The following is a 19,219-nucleotide window of genomic DNA, read 5'->3' on the forward strand; positions in this document are numbered from 1 at the left end:
CCCCCCCCCCCCCCCCCCCCCTTCGACTGTCAGGTTAGAGCTTGCGTGTGCTTTATTCGATTCCATGTGAATGAACTCCTTCACTGTTAGCCCCGCAGTTGTGTTCATCACTTAAAAGACCATTAGCATTTGTATCTGTGAACTTTAATCCTTACAAACATTGGTTTATACTCTTGATTCCCCTATTCCCCGTTTATGTGAGGCGTCATTAGGATACTCCTCTAGCAGCGTAGTTTCACTACTGCCAACGACCTTTCAAAGATCTTGTTCTTGTAAATAGGACATCATACATGTTCACAAATTGTAGTTGTTGAGTTTTTTTATTCCTCTAATGATTTGTAAATCACCCATCGTGTTGTCTATACCTTAGTAATATCAAACAGCTTTTTCCAACACAAATTTGTAGTCACAGACTATTCACGACACAAAAGAAACTCACTCACTAATAATCTCAAGAAATCATTTCTGATGTGGAAGATCAAATAGACAAAACTGCAACCACAAAACATATTAAGAAATTCTAAGAGATCAGACAACTTACATCAACCTCACTCTCTCTGATTCTAGATTGTTAAACTACAACCTCGTTCTCTTTATGGGAACACCCTCTATTAAAGACCAATTAAGAAGAGATAAGAAAGCACTCTTTAGAATACTAATGTAGATACTTGAGATTGCTTGAAATTTCTTAAAAGGAAAACCTTCGTTCCTCTTGATCTCTTGATTTCTTAAGATCAAGAGGAACGAAGCACGGAAGACAGAATAAATAAACATTTTGAATATTTTTTATTTTAATTAAGATCTTTCGCTTTTGTAAAACAATCCATCTTTAAATTTACTTTGTGCATTTATTTATTTATTTGCATGAAATTTGTTATTATTATTTAACCAAGTTCAATTAAAAAAAAATTAACACAAACTTGCAAAAAAAAAAAAAAAAAATCAATTTAAGATTTATTAAAAATACAAAGACTAGAATAAAAAAAAAATCTAACGTAGTGCATAATACATAAACATATATTTCTTTTATACATAACATATCCTTCTAATCTGGGTGAGTAGCCACTCTTATTGAAGAGAATTTCACTTTAAGACTTAGAATCTCTAGTTTAGAACTCCCCTATGTGGATGCTTTCCTTCTTCTCCTTGTTCTCTCAGCCACAATGCTGCAAACGCCATTCTTCACCTGCCACAGCCCAGGCAGTCTCCTGAAAACTTCACACCATTTTTCCTCCTCTAAAATGTCTTCCAAACCGAGGAATTTGATCTGTTCATATAACTGTGCCATCTCCGATCGTTGCCTTTTCCAGTATAATGGTGATTCCCGATCGAATGTAGAATCCCTGTTCAGGCCGATCTGCTTCTTGAACCCCCTGAAATTGACAGAGATACAGATTAAAGCATACACAATGCTCTGGGGTTTTCAGGATTGAATGCATATTGTTGAGCTGGGTTGGATATGCTTACCTCTTTGTTCATAATGACAACATCTTTTCCGATTTTCGCGTTCTTATCGATTATACAGTTCCTGAGACAGACCAGCCACCATCAATGTAGATCTATGTTGTTTAACAAGTTTCTAAATGTTTTTGTTTACTTACCTGATTTTCGTGTTTCGTCCAATCCCTATGGGAACTTTTCCCTCTGCTAGCAGAGCAGCAATTTCGGGTTCGGTTTGGTAATTGTCTGCGCCCATCATTATAGTGTCCTGTAAAAATGAAGACAACAACCTGTATTGGTTACAAATCCAGGTATTTGAGCTTTGTCGGAATTATAAGCTTTTTGATTTCACCTTAAGTTCGACACCATAGTCTAATCTTGACCGCTCACCGACTATCGAATGCTGGACATTGCATTCTCTCAGAAAGCATCCATGTGAGATTATTGCATCGACAATCTGCAAAACACCAACTGCTGCTTAAGAGCAGAGTCCTAAAGATGAACTTAGAATCAGACTGGTTTTATCGACATACCTGACATTTGTCGATCTTGGTTGGCGGTAGGAATCGAGGAGATGTATAGAAAGGTGTCTTGGGGTCATAGAATTCAAACTTAGGAAACTGCAAGAAAGTGAAGATTTGATAATCAATACCAACTCAAGTGAAGCAATTGGAGAAACCTCAACATTGAATACATTGCTTGAAGCAGAGAACTATGGCATTCAGTTAATTCCACAGTTCAGATTCTTAAGATCCCGATCGCAAGAAACGAAACGCACCTCTTCCGTGAGGGCCAAGTTTGCATCGTAGAAGGTCTTTATTGTTCCAATGTCCTCCCAATAGTCTCTAAATATGTATGCCTTTAGAATAAGACATCAAAAAGGAAGAAAGAAACAGAAGTTACACTCACACATGATATCAATGTGAAATATGAGGGATTCAGATAGGTTTTATGTATAGCACTCGGGATTCGATTCCATGTGACCGTTTTGTATAAAGGATCATTACCCCCAAAATTATATTCCTTTACCAGTTCATGATATAAATCCAAGATTACAGAACACGGGTGCTTCAAGTTTCTTAGCTATGTCGATTTTCATAGGTTCCGACTATTATTACGCTGAACAAATTTAAGTAATGTCGAAACATTAAGAGTTGATCGAAAGTGATCTTACTTGGACATTATGCTCCTTCACAGCTGCAGGAATGATTTCAGAACCAAAGTCATTAGATGTAGGATATCTCCCCTTCAAAAGGTTTAACAAAATATCCGTTTTGAAAACATAAACTCCCATTGACGCAATGTAAGGAGACTTCAACGACTCCTCCCGAGACAAACCTAATGAAGTTGTATCTACTCGCTGCAGAAAACCGTTCGATTAGGATGGTTATGTCCCTTGAATATTAGGAATGCAGTTTGAAAAACAATAGTGATTGATGAGAAGGTTTAGTACACACGAACATTTTTCAGCCATGAAGGATTGTTTTAATGGAAAAGGTAACCATTCTTTGTTTACTTTAGGTCTTACCATTGCATTCAAATTGGCACCCTTTGGTTTTTCAGCAAACTGGATAATCCGACCTCTACTGTCAATTTTCACCACTCCGTAGTCTGATGCACGGCTGCAAAGGAGTCGATAGAAAAGAAATAAGACTTTGGCTCTAAAATTCCGAAAGAATGAATAGATAAATTTCCTATGATCGACAAGAACAACATACAAAGTTGTTGTGAGCCTTGAAGGAAAGGGTGTGCTTTGTTCGAGGGCTCTAAAGAAGGAGTCGAACCTCGATTAAAGGGAGGTTGTTCAAGGGCTCCATAGGCCTTAGGCTCTATGATGTCCTTTGTTCGAGGGGAGGATTGTTAAGAATTGGCGATAGATCATGGGTTTATAAGCAAAGAATACATCTCCATTGGTATGAGATCTTTTGGGGAAACCAAAAGCAAAACCATGAGAGATTATGCTCAAAGTGGACAATAGCATACCATTGTGGAGGTCCGTGATTCCTAATGGTTAGGTTCTAAACCTATGATCTAGAAGAGTTTCTTTCCCTATTACCTACCAGAGACACAATTTTAAAAGAAGAATCATAAGCTAAAAGCAGTATTAATAAGACCTGTCCCCCACAGCTGCGCACGAGATTGAAATATCAGCGTTTCGATCAATGTGGTTCTGTGTCCAAAATCATAGCATATGATAAGCTTTTTGAAACATGGTACGAACGGGAGCTCAAAGAGAAACTAATTACCTGCACAAAGTCCATATAGTCCATTCTGTACATGTGATCCCCTGCCAAAATTAGAATGTTCTCAACATTCCTGTTCTTGGCATCCTACAAGAATCAATATGATACTCAACTTCATAATATCAACAAAGTCGAGTTTCAAACAGACCAAAACGAAACAAAAAATTATCTTATACCTCAAACACCCAAGTAAATTGTCTCACAGCATCAGCAGTTCCTTGGAACCAATACATACCAGATTTCCCTGGTGTTTGAGTGGCTGCAAGAACCTGTTCATCAAAAGTAAGTCCAAACGATCATATCGATCACTCGTGCTACAAAGAAAAAGATCAACTCTATCTCTAAGTTCCTTTTCGATTCCGATCTTCATATCATTAAGTAGTATACCTCCACAAATCCTTCTCCAAAACTGACACCATTTCCGAAGTAGGTTCGTGAAATATGCCGATTCAACGAAGCAGAGTTGAATTGAGTAAGCACAAATATCTTGTTGATCCCACTGTTGATGCAGTTGCTCATTGGAATATCAATAAGCCTATAGCATCCTCCAACTGGAACCTACCCATATGAGTTCATAAAATGATCAAAACTAAGCCCTATATATATATATATATATATATATATATATATGAACAAGTCCAGCTCCTTACAGCGGGTGTAGCTGATCTTCTAGTAAGAGGAAACAGCTGAGTCCCAGCTCCCCCTCCCAATATGATGGAAGCAACATTCTTAGGATTCACCTTTGCTTTGAAAAACGGCGGCGCTTGAATGCTCTGCAAAACCAAATCCAATTCAAAGAAGTAAACTCAACCAAAACATGGCTATCTACTTATGCTGTAAACTCACCGCAGCCTGCTTGGAGAGATTAGGCGTGGCGACAGCATAAGCAACATTAGGGGAGAGCTTCAAAGCTTTCTTGTCAGATTTGAAGGTCTTAGCTAAGCGATTAACCCAACCATTTTCATTGAAACTTCCTCTAACTTTCTCCCCATGAAACCCATTCTTCAGATCACTCGATAAATGGGTATTAGCTTTGAAAGAAACAGAGTAGGAATCCATCGGTCCCTTCAATTGACAAAGCATCAGAAATGGCACAAAATACAATCTAGTATCAGCAAAAGCCCCAATCTAAGCAACCATTTAGAGTACAGATCACACAAACAAAAGGGAAAAAGCAAAAGGGGAAGCCGTAGAAATGCAAGAAACCACCTGAAACTTGTCCAGAACATTAAAATAATGGATACCCAGAAAAGTAAAGGACGGAAACAAGAAACCCACGAAAGCAAAGAAGAGATCGAGCACTTACTGAGGGGAAAGGAGGCTAAAGTAGAAGGAGAAGAGAGTGAAAAACGTGAGTGATGATGATAATTAAGAAGGCGGTGGGTGAAGGGGTGAAGGAAGGGGGTTATCGTTATGGTTATGGGCATGTGAGTGTGCGAGGGGTTTTCATTTCACGAGGATTTATATACTAAACAAGAAAGTGGGAAAGCTTCATGGATCATACTACCTTTCTTCTTCATTATTTCCTCTTTCCCGCATAAAAAAAACAAGGAAGGCAGAGGACACGTTGGAGCCTAATTCTTGGATTTTTTTTACCCAACGTTATGCTAAAGAAATCTTGCATTAGAACCTTTAAAATCATCTAAATTGATTCAGTTTTGATCTCGTTTGCTCTCGAACCTTACATCCTAGTTGCTAACATGTTCGAGTCCTTTTTTGATTCAATCAACTACTTAGGTACAAATATAATAGTCACTCTGCAAATACATGGATAGCTAAGTGTCATATACACAATCTGTTAGTGACCTTTAAAAGTAGTGTGTGTGTGGCGGGGCGGGACGAGATTTGGGTGGAGTTGGGGGTGGGGATAGAGACGGGTAATGTAATCTCCATTCTCGTCTATTCCTTTTTTCAAATGAGGATTTTCCACCTCTTTAAATTGTAACTCTACTCATTTTGTTTACAGGCTGGTTTACAGGACCTAAAACTCTATAGTTCTAATACTATTGTGAGATATGACATCGGTTGGAGAGGAAAACAATGCATTTTTTATAAAGGTGTATAAATTTTTCTCTAGTAGACGCATTTCAAAATCTTGAGGTTCTTCAACCGCGGTGAAGACTTGGACGACAATGACTTTTTCGACGAACACGAGAGTTATTGACATGTCTCACGTACAACGTCAAGCTTCAAACAGTTTATCTGTAGTACAACGTCAAGTCAAATCAACTCACATATGATGAAGAAGGTCAAGTTCTATAACGGCACAAACCCATCGTTAATATATATTGTCCATTTTGGCCCATTACGTATCGTTGTCAGTCTCACCGTTTTAAAATACATTTGCTAGGGAGAGGCTTCCACACCCTTATAAAGAATATTTCGTTCTTCTCCTCAACCGATGTGGGATCTCACAATCTACCCTCTTTGGGGCTCAACTCGTTCCCATCTCCAATCAATGTGAGATCTCACAATCTACCCCCTTCGGTGCCCAACATCATAACATTAGAGCATAATGATTTGACGTTACCATTATTCTTTTTTAATTTATTTTATAAATATTTTCTTTTTAAAACCTAAAAAAATATCGTGACCTAATTCATCTGTCCATCCATACTCGTTTCTAATTTTTTATAAATGTTTCAAAATTATATTTAAAGTTGAAGTTTGTTAGATGTGACAATGTCCAAAATGGTCGTATTTTTGTCAAAATTTCTAGGTTTCAAATTATAATTATATTTCTGTCTAAATTATAGCTAAATTCAATATTTAATCGAGAGCACGAGTAGAAATTATTTATATATAAAATTTTATATTATTGGAATAAATAAGTTTATGAAAAATTGTATTAAAATTATTAAGATAAATTTGGAGTCAAATTGATATTTTCCACCTAAATTTTATTACATAAAAAAAGAAAAAAAAATATTAATGATAAAAATGGGAAAAAATCAAAAGTGTATAAATTTCAAAAAAGTGTAGAAACGCAGCGTTTTGGTGATTTGTTGATTGGTAAGTAAGTGGGCCCTAGACTAGGAATATGTTTATCTGTTAACCGTACACGTGTCAAAAAATTGACGGTTAACATTGATGTATTATTATTTAAAAAAAAAAAAAAAAGAAGATTTTTGCGATTTTGGACAACGTGTTTGGCAGTGTTATTTAAAATAACGCAAATAATTGTGTCATCAACCGACAAAAATTTCACGTGGATGCTTTTATTCTCCGTTTAAATATTTTTTATTTTAATTTTTTTTGATAGATCTATCGAAAATAAAAATTATTATTTTATTTTATTCGATTTAGTTAGTTTATATTTTTTTGTTGTTAGGTATTAGTTAGTATCGTGTATCCGTCATTATAATAATCTCAATTCAAATTGAGTAATAATATTTTCATATTTATTCACATTTTTTAATAGTAGATATTGTATCAGTTTATTGGTATAGATAATAACTTTTAATTCTTTTAAATTCGTCTCTACTATCATATTCTCTAAATCGATGTCATTTGAATGTGCCATCCATTTATTCCGTATTTCTCATTTACTCGAGTGTCAATTGATTAAAAAAAATAATAAATAATAATAAATAATAATAATAATAATAATAATAAGCCCACTTTGGGAATGGGCCAAGATTTTGGGCTGGGCTTCAACAAATGACTTTTAGCACATAGAATATTGTTAAAATTAAATATAAATATAAATATAAATATAAATACAAAAAATTAAAATTATTTTTTTTTTCTTAAATCAAAATTTTTATATTTATATTAAAGTCGGTATTATGTTTAAAAATACCCATATCACACAATTATAAAATTTAGATAATTTTTTTAAGTTTTTTTATTAACGTTTACGCACAATTATAAGATTTAAATAATTTTACATATATATATTAATATATCTAAAAAATTAAATATAAATAATATATAACACAAATTACTGTTAAAAAATCTATAATTCGAAAACTCACCTTTCCAATTTCTTTAACTAAAAAAATATAAAAAATGCTACATATTTAAAATAATAATAATGAATGATTTAAATGTTACAATCACAATTATTTAAAAAAAAATATTTAAATTTCTCTCTAAATTATAAATTTATGAAAATTAATATGACAAGTTAAAGTATGTTGGTGACAATTAATTATAAATAGTTAATTAATTTTGGGTATTAAATTAATTAGTTAATTATGGATATTAAATTATTAATTAATCATCACTAATAATAACGGTATTGAATGTGAGAAGTTAGAATACAAAAGGTTTTATCTTTTATTTTCCAACCATTTATTTATTTTTTCTTTAATTATAATTAATAATAGAATTTAAAATAATAATAACAATCATAATCATAATAATAATAATAATAATTCACACCCCAATTCTAAAAAGAAATTAAATTATTATTATTTTTTTTTTTTTTTCTGGTTGGGGATCTTCATTCATCGTGTGATTGTAATTGCTCGGAGAAGTTTAGTTATCTATAAATGTCGGAATTCCATTGGAATTTAGTTCTTGGATTTCTTCCAGTTGCCGTCCGATCTTAGTTTATATCAAAGCATATGCTGCAACTGCACAGCATATCCACAGCACCCACCTTTACAAATCGCCATCAACAACAACCCCCGTCAGCGCCGCCGCGAACTCCCAAAATTATGGACAATACAATCGTAGTTCTAGTCACCGGCTGCGCCAAAGGCGGCATTGGCTACGAATATTGCAAAGCATTTTCCGAACAGGGCTGCCATGTCTTCGCCACCGACCTTCCCCAACGTGCCCACCAGGTGTTCGACGAAAGTCCCCACAGAGTTGAAACGCTTGAACTCGACGTGACATCTGATGAAAGTGTAGCAAAAGCAGTGGAGACTGTAATTTCAAAGTGTGGACGCATTGATATCTTGGTAAACAATGCTGGGATCGGTAGCAGCGGCCCGCTCGCGGAGCTTCCGTTGCAGGCTGTGAAGAAGGCTTGGGAAGTAAACACGCTTGGGCAGCTGAGGATGGTGCAGCAAGTGGTGCCCCATATGGCCTCTCGTGGCAGTGGAGTCATTGTCAATGTCGGCAGCATTGTAGGGAACGTGCCGACACCGTGGGCAGGGTCGTATTGTGCTAGTAAGGCAGCTGTTCATGCTATGTCGCATGTGCTGCGACTCGAGCTTAAGCCGTTTGGTATCAATGTAGTAATGGTGGTACCTGGGGCCATAAGGTCCAATTTTGGGAGCGCCACGGTCGAGAATGTGAGAAGCCAAGAATGGAAGCTTTACAAGAAGTTTAAGGAAGCCATAGAAGAGAGGGCAAATGCATCACAGAGTGGGAGATCAAGTGATGCAGGGGATTTTGCAAGAGATGTTGTGAAGAAAGTGCTGAGGAAAAGGCCGCCAAGGCGAATTGTTTTGGGGCATTTGAGTGGCTTGTTAACCATCATGTCTTGGCTTCCACTTTGGGTGCAAGATCTTTACTTCTCCTACCTCTTCAACTTGAATAAAAAGGTATGAAACTCGATCATATGATATGCTACGATACGATATTATTCATCCTTGTTTTTGCATAATACTCGTGTTTATGAAATTCTTCTCTGTTTTGATGTTATGATATTATGATATTATTCATCCTTGTTTTTCCATGATGCTCGTATTTATGAAATTCTTCTCTGTTTTGATGATATGATATTATTCATCCTTGTTTTTCCACGATGCTCATGTTTATGAAATTCTTCTTTATTTTGATGATATGATATTATTCGTCATTCAATTCATTGCATTCTTCTTTCGAGCGGATCTGTCAGCTTCTAGTTATTGATTTTCATCTACAGAAAGGAGTGAATGAGGTAATTTTAGTCGTTTTAGTTGTTTATGAGGTGGAGAGGCTCCAACACAAGTAGGTAAATTCATCGTTTTTGCTGGAAAGACAAACATATATTAAAAAAAGACATAATCCCATACACAACATAGAATTGCTTTAAGTAAAACATATTTAACTATAGAGTTCTTGTGATTGAGTCACAGAAAATTTTTTATTTATACCAACAATGTGTATTTTCTTTCTATATTGAACGGAAAGCATTATAAATACAATATTTATTTAGATCTTAAAGTTTTGAGTTTTACACAAACGATAGTAATTTTTACATCAAATTTCTACTGACACAAAAATTAAGGATGATTTTGAGATTAAACGATTAATCTTCACCGATTTTATTATATATTTATTAAAAATATATATATATATATATATTTTTTTTTTTTAACCTAATGGAGCAATATCTTTAGTCCCTAAAGTTTCATAAATATATACTTTTTATTTAGAGACCTTTTCAAAATTAATTTTCTACTAGGAAAATTTTCATTTATTTATCTAACATATAAAATTATCCAAAAATGTCATATCAAATTAAAAAAAAAAAAAGAAAAAAGAAAAAAGTATTTATGTCCCTAATAAAGGAGGTCAACTTCCGCAAAGTGATTATTTATAAAATATAATATAATTTGTAAATATATTTAAATTTTGTGAGACCATGTATCGTGGATGAATATGAATTTTTTTAATCATTAAAAAATAACCCGACAACCTAACCTGAAAATTGAGCGTTGGGTTCAGTCATAAACTCTTCGAATTTTTTGATTCACCAACCTAACTAACTTGAAATTTCGGGTTAGTCTGATTTTTTTTTCTTCCTTAATCCAACCAATATGTATATACCGTAGGCGAATATTTTATTAATTGAATATAATATATTTTAACGAATTGAATTATAATTAAATTAGTTTATTTCACATATTTTCGATGATTTTGGGAGCAAGATATTATAATTTTTGGATGAGGGGAAATAATGGAGTGGTGATAAGCGGACACGTGGCATCCACGATTGATGGAGACAGAGTTGTGGCCGTACTGTTGGTGGGACTGACGGGACATAAAAGTAATTAAAAAAAAAGGGAAAAAAGAAATATCCAATGGATTGATTGAAAAAAAAAAAAGATGCCACGTGTTATTTTCTTAGTGAGTAAGAAAGTCGACGTGGCACCTCTATTCAGTTGTCCACTTGGCATCTTCCCACCAATATCTGTCTGTCTACTCAGCAATTACTTTTAAATAATATTTGAAAAAGATTATAAATGGGCACCAAAATATTCAAATTCTCTTTAATATCCTAACGTGTTTTTAAAAATTATAAATAAAAAATCATTAATTATTTTCTAAAAAATTAGAGGTTTGAATCTTATGATATATATATATATATAATTTGAGACAACCCTTCTAGATAATCTTCTTTGAGACGACCCTTTTAAAGAGGGTTACAATACAACTCTATCCTACTTACTTTTTGAAGAAAATTATGAAGACTAAGCACATTTAACGTTTGTAGTCGATATTAGTGATACTTTATGAACAATTGTAAACTCTATTCGGGTGTTCGGGTTGTTGGATGATAAAAGTCCCACATCGACTAATTTAGAAAATAATCATGAGTTTATAATCAAAGAATACTCTCTCTATTCACATGAGGTCTTTTGGGGAAGCCCAAATCAAAGACATGAGAGCTTATGCTCAAAGTAAACAATATCATATCATTGTAGAGAGTCGTGTTCGTCTAACATGGTATCAGAGTTATGCCATAAACTTAGTTAAATATTAAATTATGAATAATATTCTATTTTTCAAATAATAATTTTTAAATGGTCTTCTAGACAAAAGGCTTCAAATTGCAAAATTTTTAAAGAGAAAATAAAGTAAATGGAATATATGAATTAAAGAGAAAAATAAAAATAAAATGTTTTAAAATTTCGACTATAAATACCAGTCCTACTAAAAGCATTCAAAGCAATAAAGCTAACTTTCTCATTTGATTTTTCTCTCTGTTTCCATGCTTCCATTCACCAATTTCTTTGCTGCATCGTCCTGTTTCCTGGAAGTGATTCCACCGGAGATGATCGTTGCGGTTGAATCGAAGAATTTGACGGAGGAGGAGTTTGTTTACTTGTGACATTGATTTGATTTTTACGAGGTCGTTTTTGTAAATTTTGCTGTGGTTGTTGCGGAATTGATTTTGTTTCTTTCTGGAAATGGAATCTGTCAATTTCTACGATGTAAGAGCAGCGAAGATGAACGCGATTCTCAAGTATCGACAGGTCAGGAAAATCGCTAATCTGTTTCGATTCATCGAGTTGTGCTTGATTCTCGTTGTGATGACGAGATTTTCCAGCAATCTGCCGAGCGCCTTCAAGAACTCTGGCGAGTACTTCCGGTGCTTGTCGGTGACATTGATCAGTCCTCGCTTTGTGTTTCTGATCGGAAACGCTATTGTAATCACTTTGTTTGCCAAATCTGGACAGTTCTCTGCTAAGGATCCGAGCAAGAAGAATTCGGTTGCCGATCTTTACGAAGAGTTCGTTCAAAACAGTGAGAAGAATCAGAAAACTCGCCGCGCCGAGATCGAGTATCGCGTCAAACAGATCGATGACAGCCGCGGCAACGGCAACGGCAACAGCGATACCTCAATCGCAATAAAAAAAATCGGCGAAATCAAACATTATCAGAGGAGTGAATCGGAGAAAATAGGCGTCGTACAGCGAGAAAATCCGCATCGTGAACTTCGCCGATCGGAGACGGAAAAGTATAAGAAAATCGTCCGATTGAGTGAAGAAACAAGAAATAGGTCGAGTCCAGAAGATCGGATGAGCAACGAAGAGTTTCGACAGACGGTGGAGGCGTTCATAGCGCGGCAGCAGAGGTTGAGAAGGGAGGAAGAATTCTGTGTATTTTAGGAATTAGCTATAAGTAAATCAAATCTTCCGCATCTCGTAAATCCTGCAAGTGATTACCGCTACGAGTTGAATCTTACTTCAAAAGAGAGAAGAAGAAGAAGAAACTGAGAATTTCTTCTCCATTTTAATTTTATTTTTACATATTTGAATGAAATCTACCACTCATCCATCCAAAAGTGTTCTTGCTGTTTCTATAAAGCCCTAAATCATTCCTTGATGTTTCATAAACATTTAATTTTTTTAGTTTAGATTAAAATATTTGAACTGAGACATAAAATCATATCAACATACCTTTTAAAATATTTATAAAAAGTCGAATAATATTGAATATTATCCCAAAGTATTTATATGGAATTATTATAATATTTTTTCAAAACAATCAATAATTACAATATTTTTATAACTTTCCATATTCGTCATGTTTATTAAATAATAGACATGAATTTCGTAAAAACTTCTAATCTCTTGGTCGATGATATATGTTTTATATCATATATATCAACTTGATAAGAGAGTTGTTATAAAATACAAAAGTTGTTACACGATAATGTGAGGTAGAGCATCTCTTTATACTTATGAAACTAAATTAATATTCATAAATTAAAGAATGTGTGACATATATAACATTGTATCATAATCCACTAAATGGATTTGAATCCAATTCTAATGAGATTTGAGAATCCTCCCAATAAAATTTAGACCAAACATGCTATTGTTCCTTTCGAGTTCTATTAAGAAAATCTATAGGGACAAATTCGAAAAAAATATAGATCACGACTCGAAGAACTCGATTAGCCCAATTTAATTCGTCTTAATTAGGTTAGATTATTAACTTATTCGGGTTGAATTAGATTTAAATAAATGAAAAATTTATGAGCTGAATTAATTCATAAGTTCTCCTAAATTAGGGGAGTTACCGAACAAATTTAAATTTACCGACCCATGAACACTGTTAGCTAAAAAGACCTTTTTGGTGTCCTAACTTGACCTGACCTGACCAACCCAACCCATGAACACCGTCCACCAAAGAGATTTCAAACTCCTTTTAAACCTCTTAGTCAGTACACATCTAAATCAATTGAACATGCAACCAAGAATCATAAAAGCGTCTCAACTTTCCCCTAACTCAACAGAAAACGATATTATGACATAATCGGTATCACAAGGAGAATTGAAAATCTAAGGAATGAGATTTTATTTGGATAAGAGCTTAGAAGAAGGGCTTCTATTTTTCATTGAATGTGAAAGATAATGGTAATAATGGAAAGGGAATGTATTCAAAAGAGCTGTTAATTGGACAAAGAAGAAGGTGAAGAATATTCAATACAAAGGCAACCAACCAGTCCATGGAACAGAGGCATCCAATTCAATTCCTATCAGCAAACAAAGAACCTCGAATAAGAAAGGGCTTATAGATGCCGCACTTTTTTGGCTCATCATACAATTCGCCTACCATTTTCAAGACACAGCCTGGTCTCGGGTAGGTAGAGTGACCTTACCGTCATCGTCTATTAAAATTCAATCTTTTCATCGTACAACAAACTCAAGATCCTTTTATGAGATCTCACATCGATTGGAGAGCGTAATGAGTGCCAACGAGGACACTGGGCCTCGAACGGGGTGGATTGTGAGATCCCACACCAGTTGGAGAGGAGAACAAAACATTCTTTATAAGGTGTGAAAACCTCTTTATAACAAACACGTTTTAAAAATCTTGAAGGAAAGCCCAAAGAAAACAATATTTGCAGGCAGTGGGCTTGAGCTATTACAAATGGTATCAGAGCCAGACACCGAATGTTGGGCCTCAGAGGGTGGTTTGTGAGATCCCACATCACATGGAGAGGGGAACGAAGCATTCTTTATAAGAGTGTAGAAACTTCTCTCTAATAGACGCATTTTAAAAAACTGGAGGGAAAGCCCAAAGAGGACAATATCTGCTAACAGTGAGCTTGGGCCGTTACAAATAGTATGAGAGCCAGACACCAGACGGTGTGCCAACAAGGACGTTGGGCCCAAACGAAGGTGGTCTGTGAGATCCCACATCGGTTGGATAGGGGAACGAAACATTTTTTATAAGGGTGTGGAAACTTCTCCCTAGCAGACGCGTTTTAAAAACCTTAAGGGAAAGCTCGAAAGAAAAAACCCAAAGAGAACAATATCTACTAGCGGTGGGCTTAGCCCGTTACACCTTTCCTAATCTCCACGGCAACATCGCCACCATATGAACTTCGATACTACATTCCGTTTCCAAACGATTATTCAAAAGATATAGACTAAAATCCCTCGGCTTTGACGTAAACTCTAAAATATTTGGTCTAACGCCGAGATTGGTCGTCTCCTAACTTCATTGTTTCTCTAACATGGAATATGCAACATGTTCAATCAGGCAGAGACCGGGAAACAAAGGCGGGTTCGGCTATCTTTTAAGGTAACAACAACAACGTATACACAACAAAATCCATCAAATTCATCATCATTTCAAAATCAGATAAACTCCAAGAAAGATCGATCGAGATTGTATTATATTTGTACGTAGCATGGTATTATAATAGTACCGACCGTGTATTCGTGTGTGAAACCGTTCCATTTTTTCAATGAGAAAAAATCTATAGCAAATACAAAACCGACCTAAATCACTTTAGAACCAACCACAGGGACTAAAGGATTCTCACTACATATGACAAAGTATAAAGTATGTCCAATTAACACTTTTTATTTGCAGATCATATCAACCAAAGCTTCTGGTGCTCGTACCTGAAATATCGCTCAAAACGCTTCAGTACCATGGAATAACACGTACGCTTTCATACACCAGCTCTTCGACCTGGTACGATCAATTTCAAAACAACTCAAAACGGACATTTTCATGGTGATTATAGTGTTACTTGCCTCAAAATTTGGAGAATATGTGGTAGAAGGAACATAGTATCCTTTATCTGCTGGGGCAGCTAGATCAAGTTCTATACTGCCATTTTCATTGCTATCTTCTCATGAGGGTCATAACCTGTTAGCTCGAAATCAGCTGCCACGAACGAATCGATATCCTTCTTCTCAGGGTTTATTTTCAAAACCTACAATAAGGTAAGGCCGGTGTAATATTAAAAACAGCAAGTTAGTGAATGCGAGCATGGAAGAACCATGTAATTATAGTTTTCCGACTTACAGGGAACGGTTTGGGGAGTTTCTGAAGCTGTTCCTGCAATGGCCGCACGTGAGTACGGTAAACATGAGCGTCTCCGATCACATGTATGAAGTCTCCGTAAGCAAGATCTGCACGCAGGAAGAATAAACTTTTTAATGCAACTAAAAGTATAAATGTAGGTTCAGAATGTTTAAAGAGCCAAATAGATGTGTATAACGATAATTGAATCATTGTTCAGTTTGTCCAGTTACATATCGTCGTTAGCCTCACGGTTTTAAAACGTGTTTGTTAGGGAGAGGTTTCCACATCCTTATAAACAATGCTTTGTTCCCCTTTCCAACCGACGTGGAATCTCACAATCCACCCCCTTGGGAGCCCAGTGACCTCGCTGACACACTGTTCGGTGTCAAGCTCTGATACCATTTGTAAGAGTCCAAGCCTATCCCTAATAGATATTGTCCACTTTGACCCATTACGTATCATCGTCAGCCTCACGGTTTTAAAACGCGATTATTACGGAGAGGTTTCCACACACTTATAAAGAATGATTGGTTCCCCTCTCCAACCGATATGGAATCTCACATTAGTAGAAAGCAAACTACTGATCAATAAGGAGTAGCATACCACAAACATGAGCAATCATGCACGTCAGAAGAGCATACGATGCAATATTAAATGGAACACCAAGGCCCATATCAGCAGAGCGCTGATACATTTGACACGATAACTCCCCGTTCGCTACATAAAACTGCAAAAGGCGATCAATAAACAACGTTAAGGAAACAAGTTAAAGACACAGGAACATCATGCACTTGAGTCCAACCTGAGCGAACATGTGGCAAGGCGGGAGTGCCATCAGTTTGAGATCAGATGGATTCCACGCAGAAAGAACGATCCTCCGATCATTGGGATTATTTTTTATCTTGTTAATAACATCTAGCAACTGATCAAATCCTTGACCAGTGTAGTCAGCATGCATGTCAGTATACCTGTAGAAGAAAAGTCGAAAGCATTAGAACTCGAATCCTGCAATAAAATAAAAACGAACTTAAGAGATCGTCAAAGTTATCGACGAACCTAGCACCAAAGTGTCGCCACTGAAACCCGTATACAGGTCCCAAGTCGCCTTCCTCCCTTTCTCTTAAACCAATACTAAGATTACCCAAAAAAAAAAAAAAGAATTATAGCTCAAATTATATACAAAAAAAACTCGAACTTCTATAGTTTTATATTAAAAGAATCAAATTTCAAAGGTATAAGTAATTGCCTATCGAGGTAATCTCTGGACGCATTGCCATCCCATATATGAATGCCTTTCTCCTGAAGAATCTGTTGATAATGCCGAAAATAAGGCCACATTTGTAGGCTAAAACAAGATGCCAAAGCCACCAAATTACGGAAAATAAGATCCTAAGGTTGAGAACAAACAATGCAGATAAACCACAATGGAGTAGGTCTAGCCTACCAACCATGGTTGAGAACTGCCCAAGCCCAAGCCCAAGCCCACCGCTAGCCAATATTGTCCTCTTTGGACTTTTCCTTCCAAGCTTCCCCTCAAGGTTTTTAAAACGCATCTACTAGCGAGAGGTTTCCACACCCTTATAAAAAATGTTTCGTTCTCCTCCCCAACCGATGTGAGATTTCACACCGGAAAACTAGGGAGACTGTGTGATCACTTCTCATAAGTTTTCCTAAAAGGGCCTTTACACACCATATGTATCTTGCTACACAATGGATTGATGCTTGTACGAACCAAATCATACAAGGCCCCAAGCTATGAACCGAAACACCACAACCACTAAACCAAGAAAGCAAAACACTTATTCGCTTAGTTCCTAATTCCTAAACCAAGAAATTCTAACTCAACGTGCGGGGTGCGGGGTTGTATAATCACAACCACAAACTAGTGAAGTAAAGCTTTAAGTGCTAGTGATAGCATAGCGCCTTACCTTTGCATTGGTTGAGCCACTGATGAACCAAAGAAGTTCTTCAACAACCCCTCGCCAAAATACTTTCTGAAGGATCACGTGGTGCGAATATATGTCAACGACTAAACCATTACCATATATGATGCACCCAATTTAAGAAATTGGAAAATGGAAACAAGACAAGTAAAAAAGGGAGTTTTTCTTTCATGCTACAGCTACAAAGGAAACCAAAATACGAAACCAGCACATGCCTTAGTTGTAAGCAGCGGAAAAGTTTTGCGCAAGTTGTACCGCATCTGTACAGATACCATGAACAAGAGATGAACATGTAGCATTCGAAATAGAGCAACTTGTATAAAAGATAAATATGTCAAATAATAAGAAAGATAACATTACCTGGCAACCAAATTTTGATAAAGTACCCGTTCCCGTTCTATCATCCTTGGAAGTACCGTCTGAGATGATTTCTTGAACAAGTTTTAGGTACAAGTACTCCTCGTGCCTCTCGAAAATCTCCTTGGGTAGGAAAGAGAAGTTCTTATTAAAAGAATCGGGTTTGTTATGAGAGACCAGACCATTGTTCTGATCAATGGGTGGTTCGGTTGAGCTCCTCACACGAACATAACTAGTGAACGAATATCGTAAGTTATTTTCCACCATGGGAAAGGATGAGTACCATGGCTGAAACATAGACTTGTCAATAGCTGGTATGAAGGTGTCGCATTCAACGTTTGTCTCAATTTCAGTAACGTGGACAGCATCACACTCGGGGGCGTTCAGAGCTTCCCTGCATTAAAAACAGAATCAGTGCACCGAAACAAAAAAATAGTACACTAACGGAGGTCTCGAAAACAAATGCACACCTTAATATCTCACCACCACCTATAACAAACACTTTCTCTATTGACAAACAGTAAGGCGAAGCTGCTAATAATTCCAAAGCAGATGTCATACTACCACATATTATAACATTTTCGACAGTGGCAATGTCGAAACTTCCAGAACGAGTCAGAACAACATTGAGACGACCAGGTAGAGGTCGATACTCAGCCGGAATACTCTCCCATGTTTTACGACCCATTAGAACTGCATTCCTTTTCCCATGATCTGATGTTGTCGTGGTTATGTTCTTAAAAAATTTGAGATCAGAAGGCAACCTCCATGGTAGTTTCCCATCCTTACCAATACCCATATTTTCAGTAGCAGCTACAACGACTTGATAAGTCCTTCGCGGATTAGGTGGTGCATTGACATTGGCATTTCCATTCGAGCTTGTCAGAGGATCGGCAGCCATATTAGAACTAAAAACTTGACCAAACCTAAATAACGGTGACTTCAATGATTTTTCCCCGCACGCCCAGCTTCCACGGAAGTGCGGTAGAACCTGAAATTTAAGACAACCAGAAATCTTCAGAAATAAATCATATAGAACATGATCCAAAGGATTAAAGCATTCAAGACTCCTTTATTCAATAAACAACCACTTCCATTTCACAAAATAATCTTAAACTTATCATGAACTTGAAATACTTCAGCTTAATATAGATGAAGATTATAACTCTCCATAGACAGATGCCAAGGGGCACAGAACAAGATTTGTAAATCAAATCTAGATAATTCTGAAACCAATGAAATTGTTGGTTCACATTAACAAAAAAAAAAAAAAAAAAAAAAAAAAAAAAAAAAAAAAAA

At 36.0% G+C, this 19,219-nt stretch overlaps 4 protein-coding genes across 8 annotated transcripts in view; 2 read left to right on the forward strand and 2 right to left on the reverse strand.

Annotated features, from left to right (window-relative positions):
- Positions 1 to 973: 973 nt before the first annotated feature.
- LOC111484220 (glucose-1-phosphate adenylyltransferase large subunit 1) lies at positions 974 to 5,200 on the reverse strand. Of its 2 annotated transcripts, none has more exons than XM_023130732.1 (15): positions 4,990 to 5,200; positions 4,530 to 4,748; positions 4,334 to 4,456; positions 4,071 to 4,241; positions 3,860 to 3,952; positions 3,687 to 3,770; positions 3,555 to 3,610; positions 2,969 to 3,062; positions 2,615 to 2,800; positions 2,219 to 2,299; positions 1,974 to 2,060; positions 1,793 to 1,897; positions 1,602 to 1,708; positions 1,468 to 1,528; positions 974 to 1,373 (listed from the first exon to the last, which is right to left on the reverse strand). In XM_023130732.1, the coding sequence occupies exons 2-15, from the start codon at positions 4,740 to 4,742 to the stop codon at positions 1,272 to 1,274; spliced, it is 1,563 nt and encodes a 520-aa protein (XP_022986500.1). In that variant the 5' UTR covers positions 4,743 to 4,748; positions 4,990 to 5,200; the 3' UTR covers positions 974 to 1,271. The 2 variants fall into 2 exon arrangements, with proteins under 2 accessions (XP_022986500.1, XP_022986501.1); XM_023130733.1 differs by lacking the exon at positions 4,990 to 5,200 and adding an exon at positions 4,846 to 4,850.
- Positions 5,201 to 8,109: 2,909 nt separating this feature from the next.
- LOC111484276 (uncharacterized oxidoreductase SSP0419-like) lies at positions 8,110 to 9,364 on the forward strand. The gene has a single exon (XM_023130806.1). It carries the CDS (start codon positions 8,255 to 8,257, stop codon positions 9,185 to 9,187), a length of 933 nt encoding a protein of 310 aa, XP_022986574.1. The 5' UTR covers positions 8,110 to 8,254; the 3' UTR covers positions 9,188 to 9,364.
- Positions 9,365 to 11,533: 2,169 nt separating this feature from the next.
- On the forward strand, positions 11,534 to 12,634 carry LOC111484294. Of its 2 annotated transcripts, XM_023130837.1 has the most exons (2): positions 11,534 to 11,821; positions 12,026 to 12,634. In XM_023130837.1, the coding sequence occupies exons 1-2, from the start codon at positions 11,756 to 11,758 to the stop codon at positions 12,455 to 12,457; spliced, it is 498 nt and encodes a 165-aa protein (XP_022986605.1). In that variant the 5' UTR covers positions 11,534 to 11,755; the 3' UTR covers positions 12,458 to 12,634. The 2 variants fall into 2 exon arrangements, with proteins under 2 accessions (XP_022986605.1, XP_022986604.1); XM_023130836.1 differs by having other exon boundaries at positions 11,534 to 12,634.
- Positions 12,635 to 14,946: 2,312 nt separating this feature from the next.
- LOC111484218 (bifunctional dihydrofolate reductase-thymidylate synthase-like) overlaps positions 14,947 to 19,219 on the reverse strand; it is a 6,145-nt gene continuing 1,872 nt past the window's right edge. Inside the window, exons 2-12 of one of the 3 annotated variants that reach the window (XR_002718466.1) lie at positions 18,391 to 18,911; positions 17,924 to 18,314; positions 17,779 to 17,823; positions 17,549 to 17,614; positions 16,867 to 16,928; positions 16,677 to 16,751; positions 16,423 to 16,588; positions 16,224 to 16,347; positions 15,621 to 15,727; positions 15,347 to 15,528; positions 14,947 to 15,211 (exon numbers count right to left, since the gene is read on the reverse strand). Coding sequence is in view for 1 of the 3 variants with exons in the window: in XM_023130729.1 (XP_022986497.1) it covers positions 15,418 to 15,528; positions 15,621 to 15,727; positions 16,224 to 16,347; positions 16,423 to 16,588; positions 16,677 to 16,751; positions 16,867 to 16,928; positions 17,549 to 17,614; positions 17,779 to 17,823; positions 17,924 to 18,314; positions 18,391 to 18,821 (1,578 nt within the window). In the remaining 2 variants the exon portion in view is untranslated. The other 2 variants (XR_002718465.1, XM_023130729.1) reach the window with 2 other exon arrangements.

Source organism: Cucurbita maxima, unplaced genomic scaffold, assembly GCF_002738345.1.
Source record: "Cucurbita maxima cultivar Rimu unplaced genomic scaffold, Cmax_1.0 Cma_Scf00009, whole genome shotgun sequence".
NCBI lineage: Eukaryota > Viridiplantae > Streptophyta > Magnoliopsida > Cucurbitales > Cucurbitaceae > Cucurbita > Cucurbita maxima.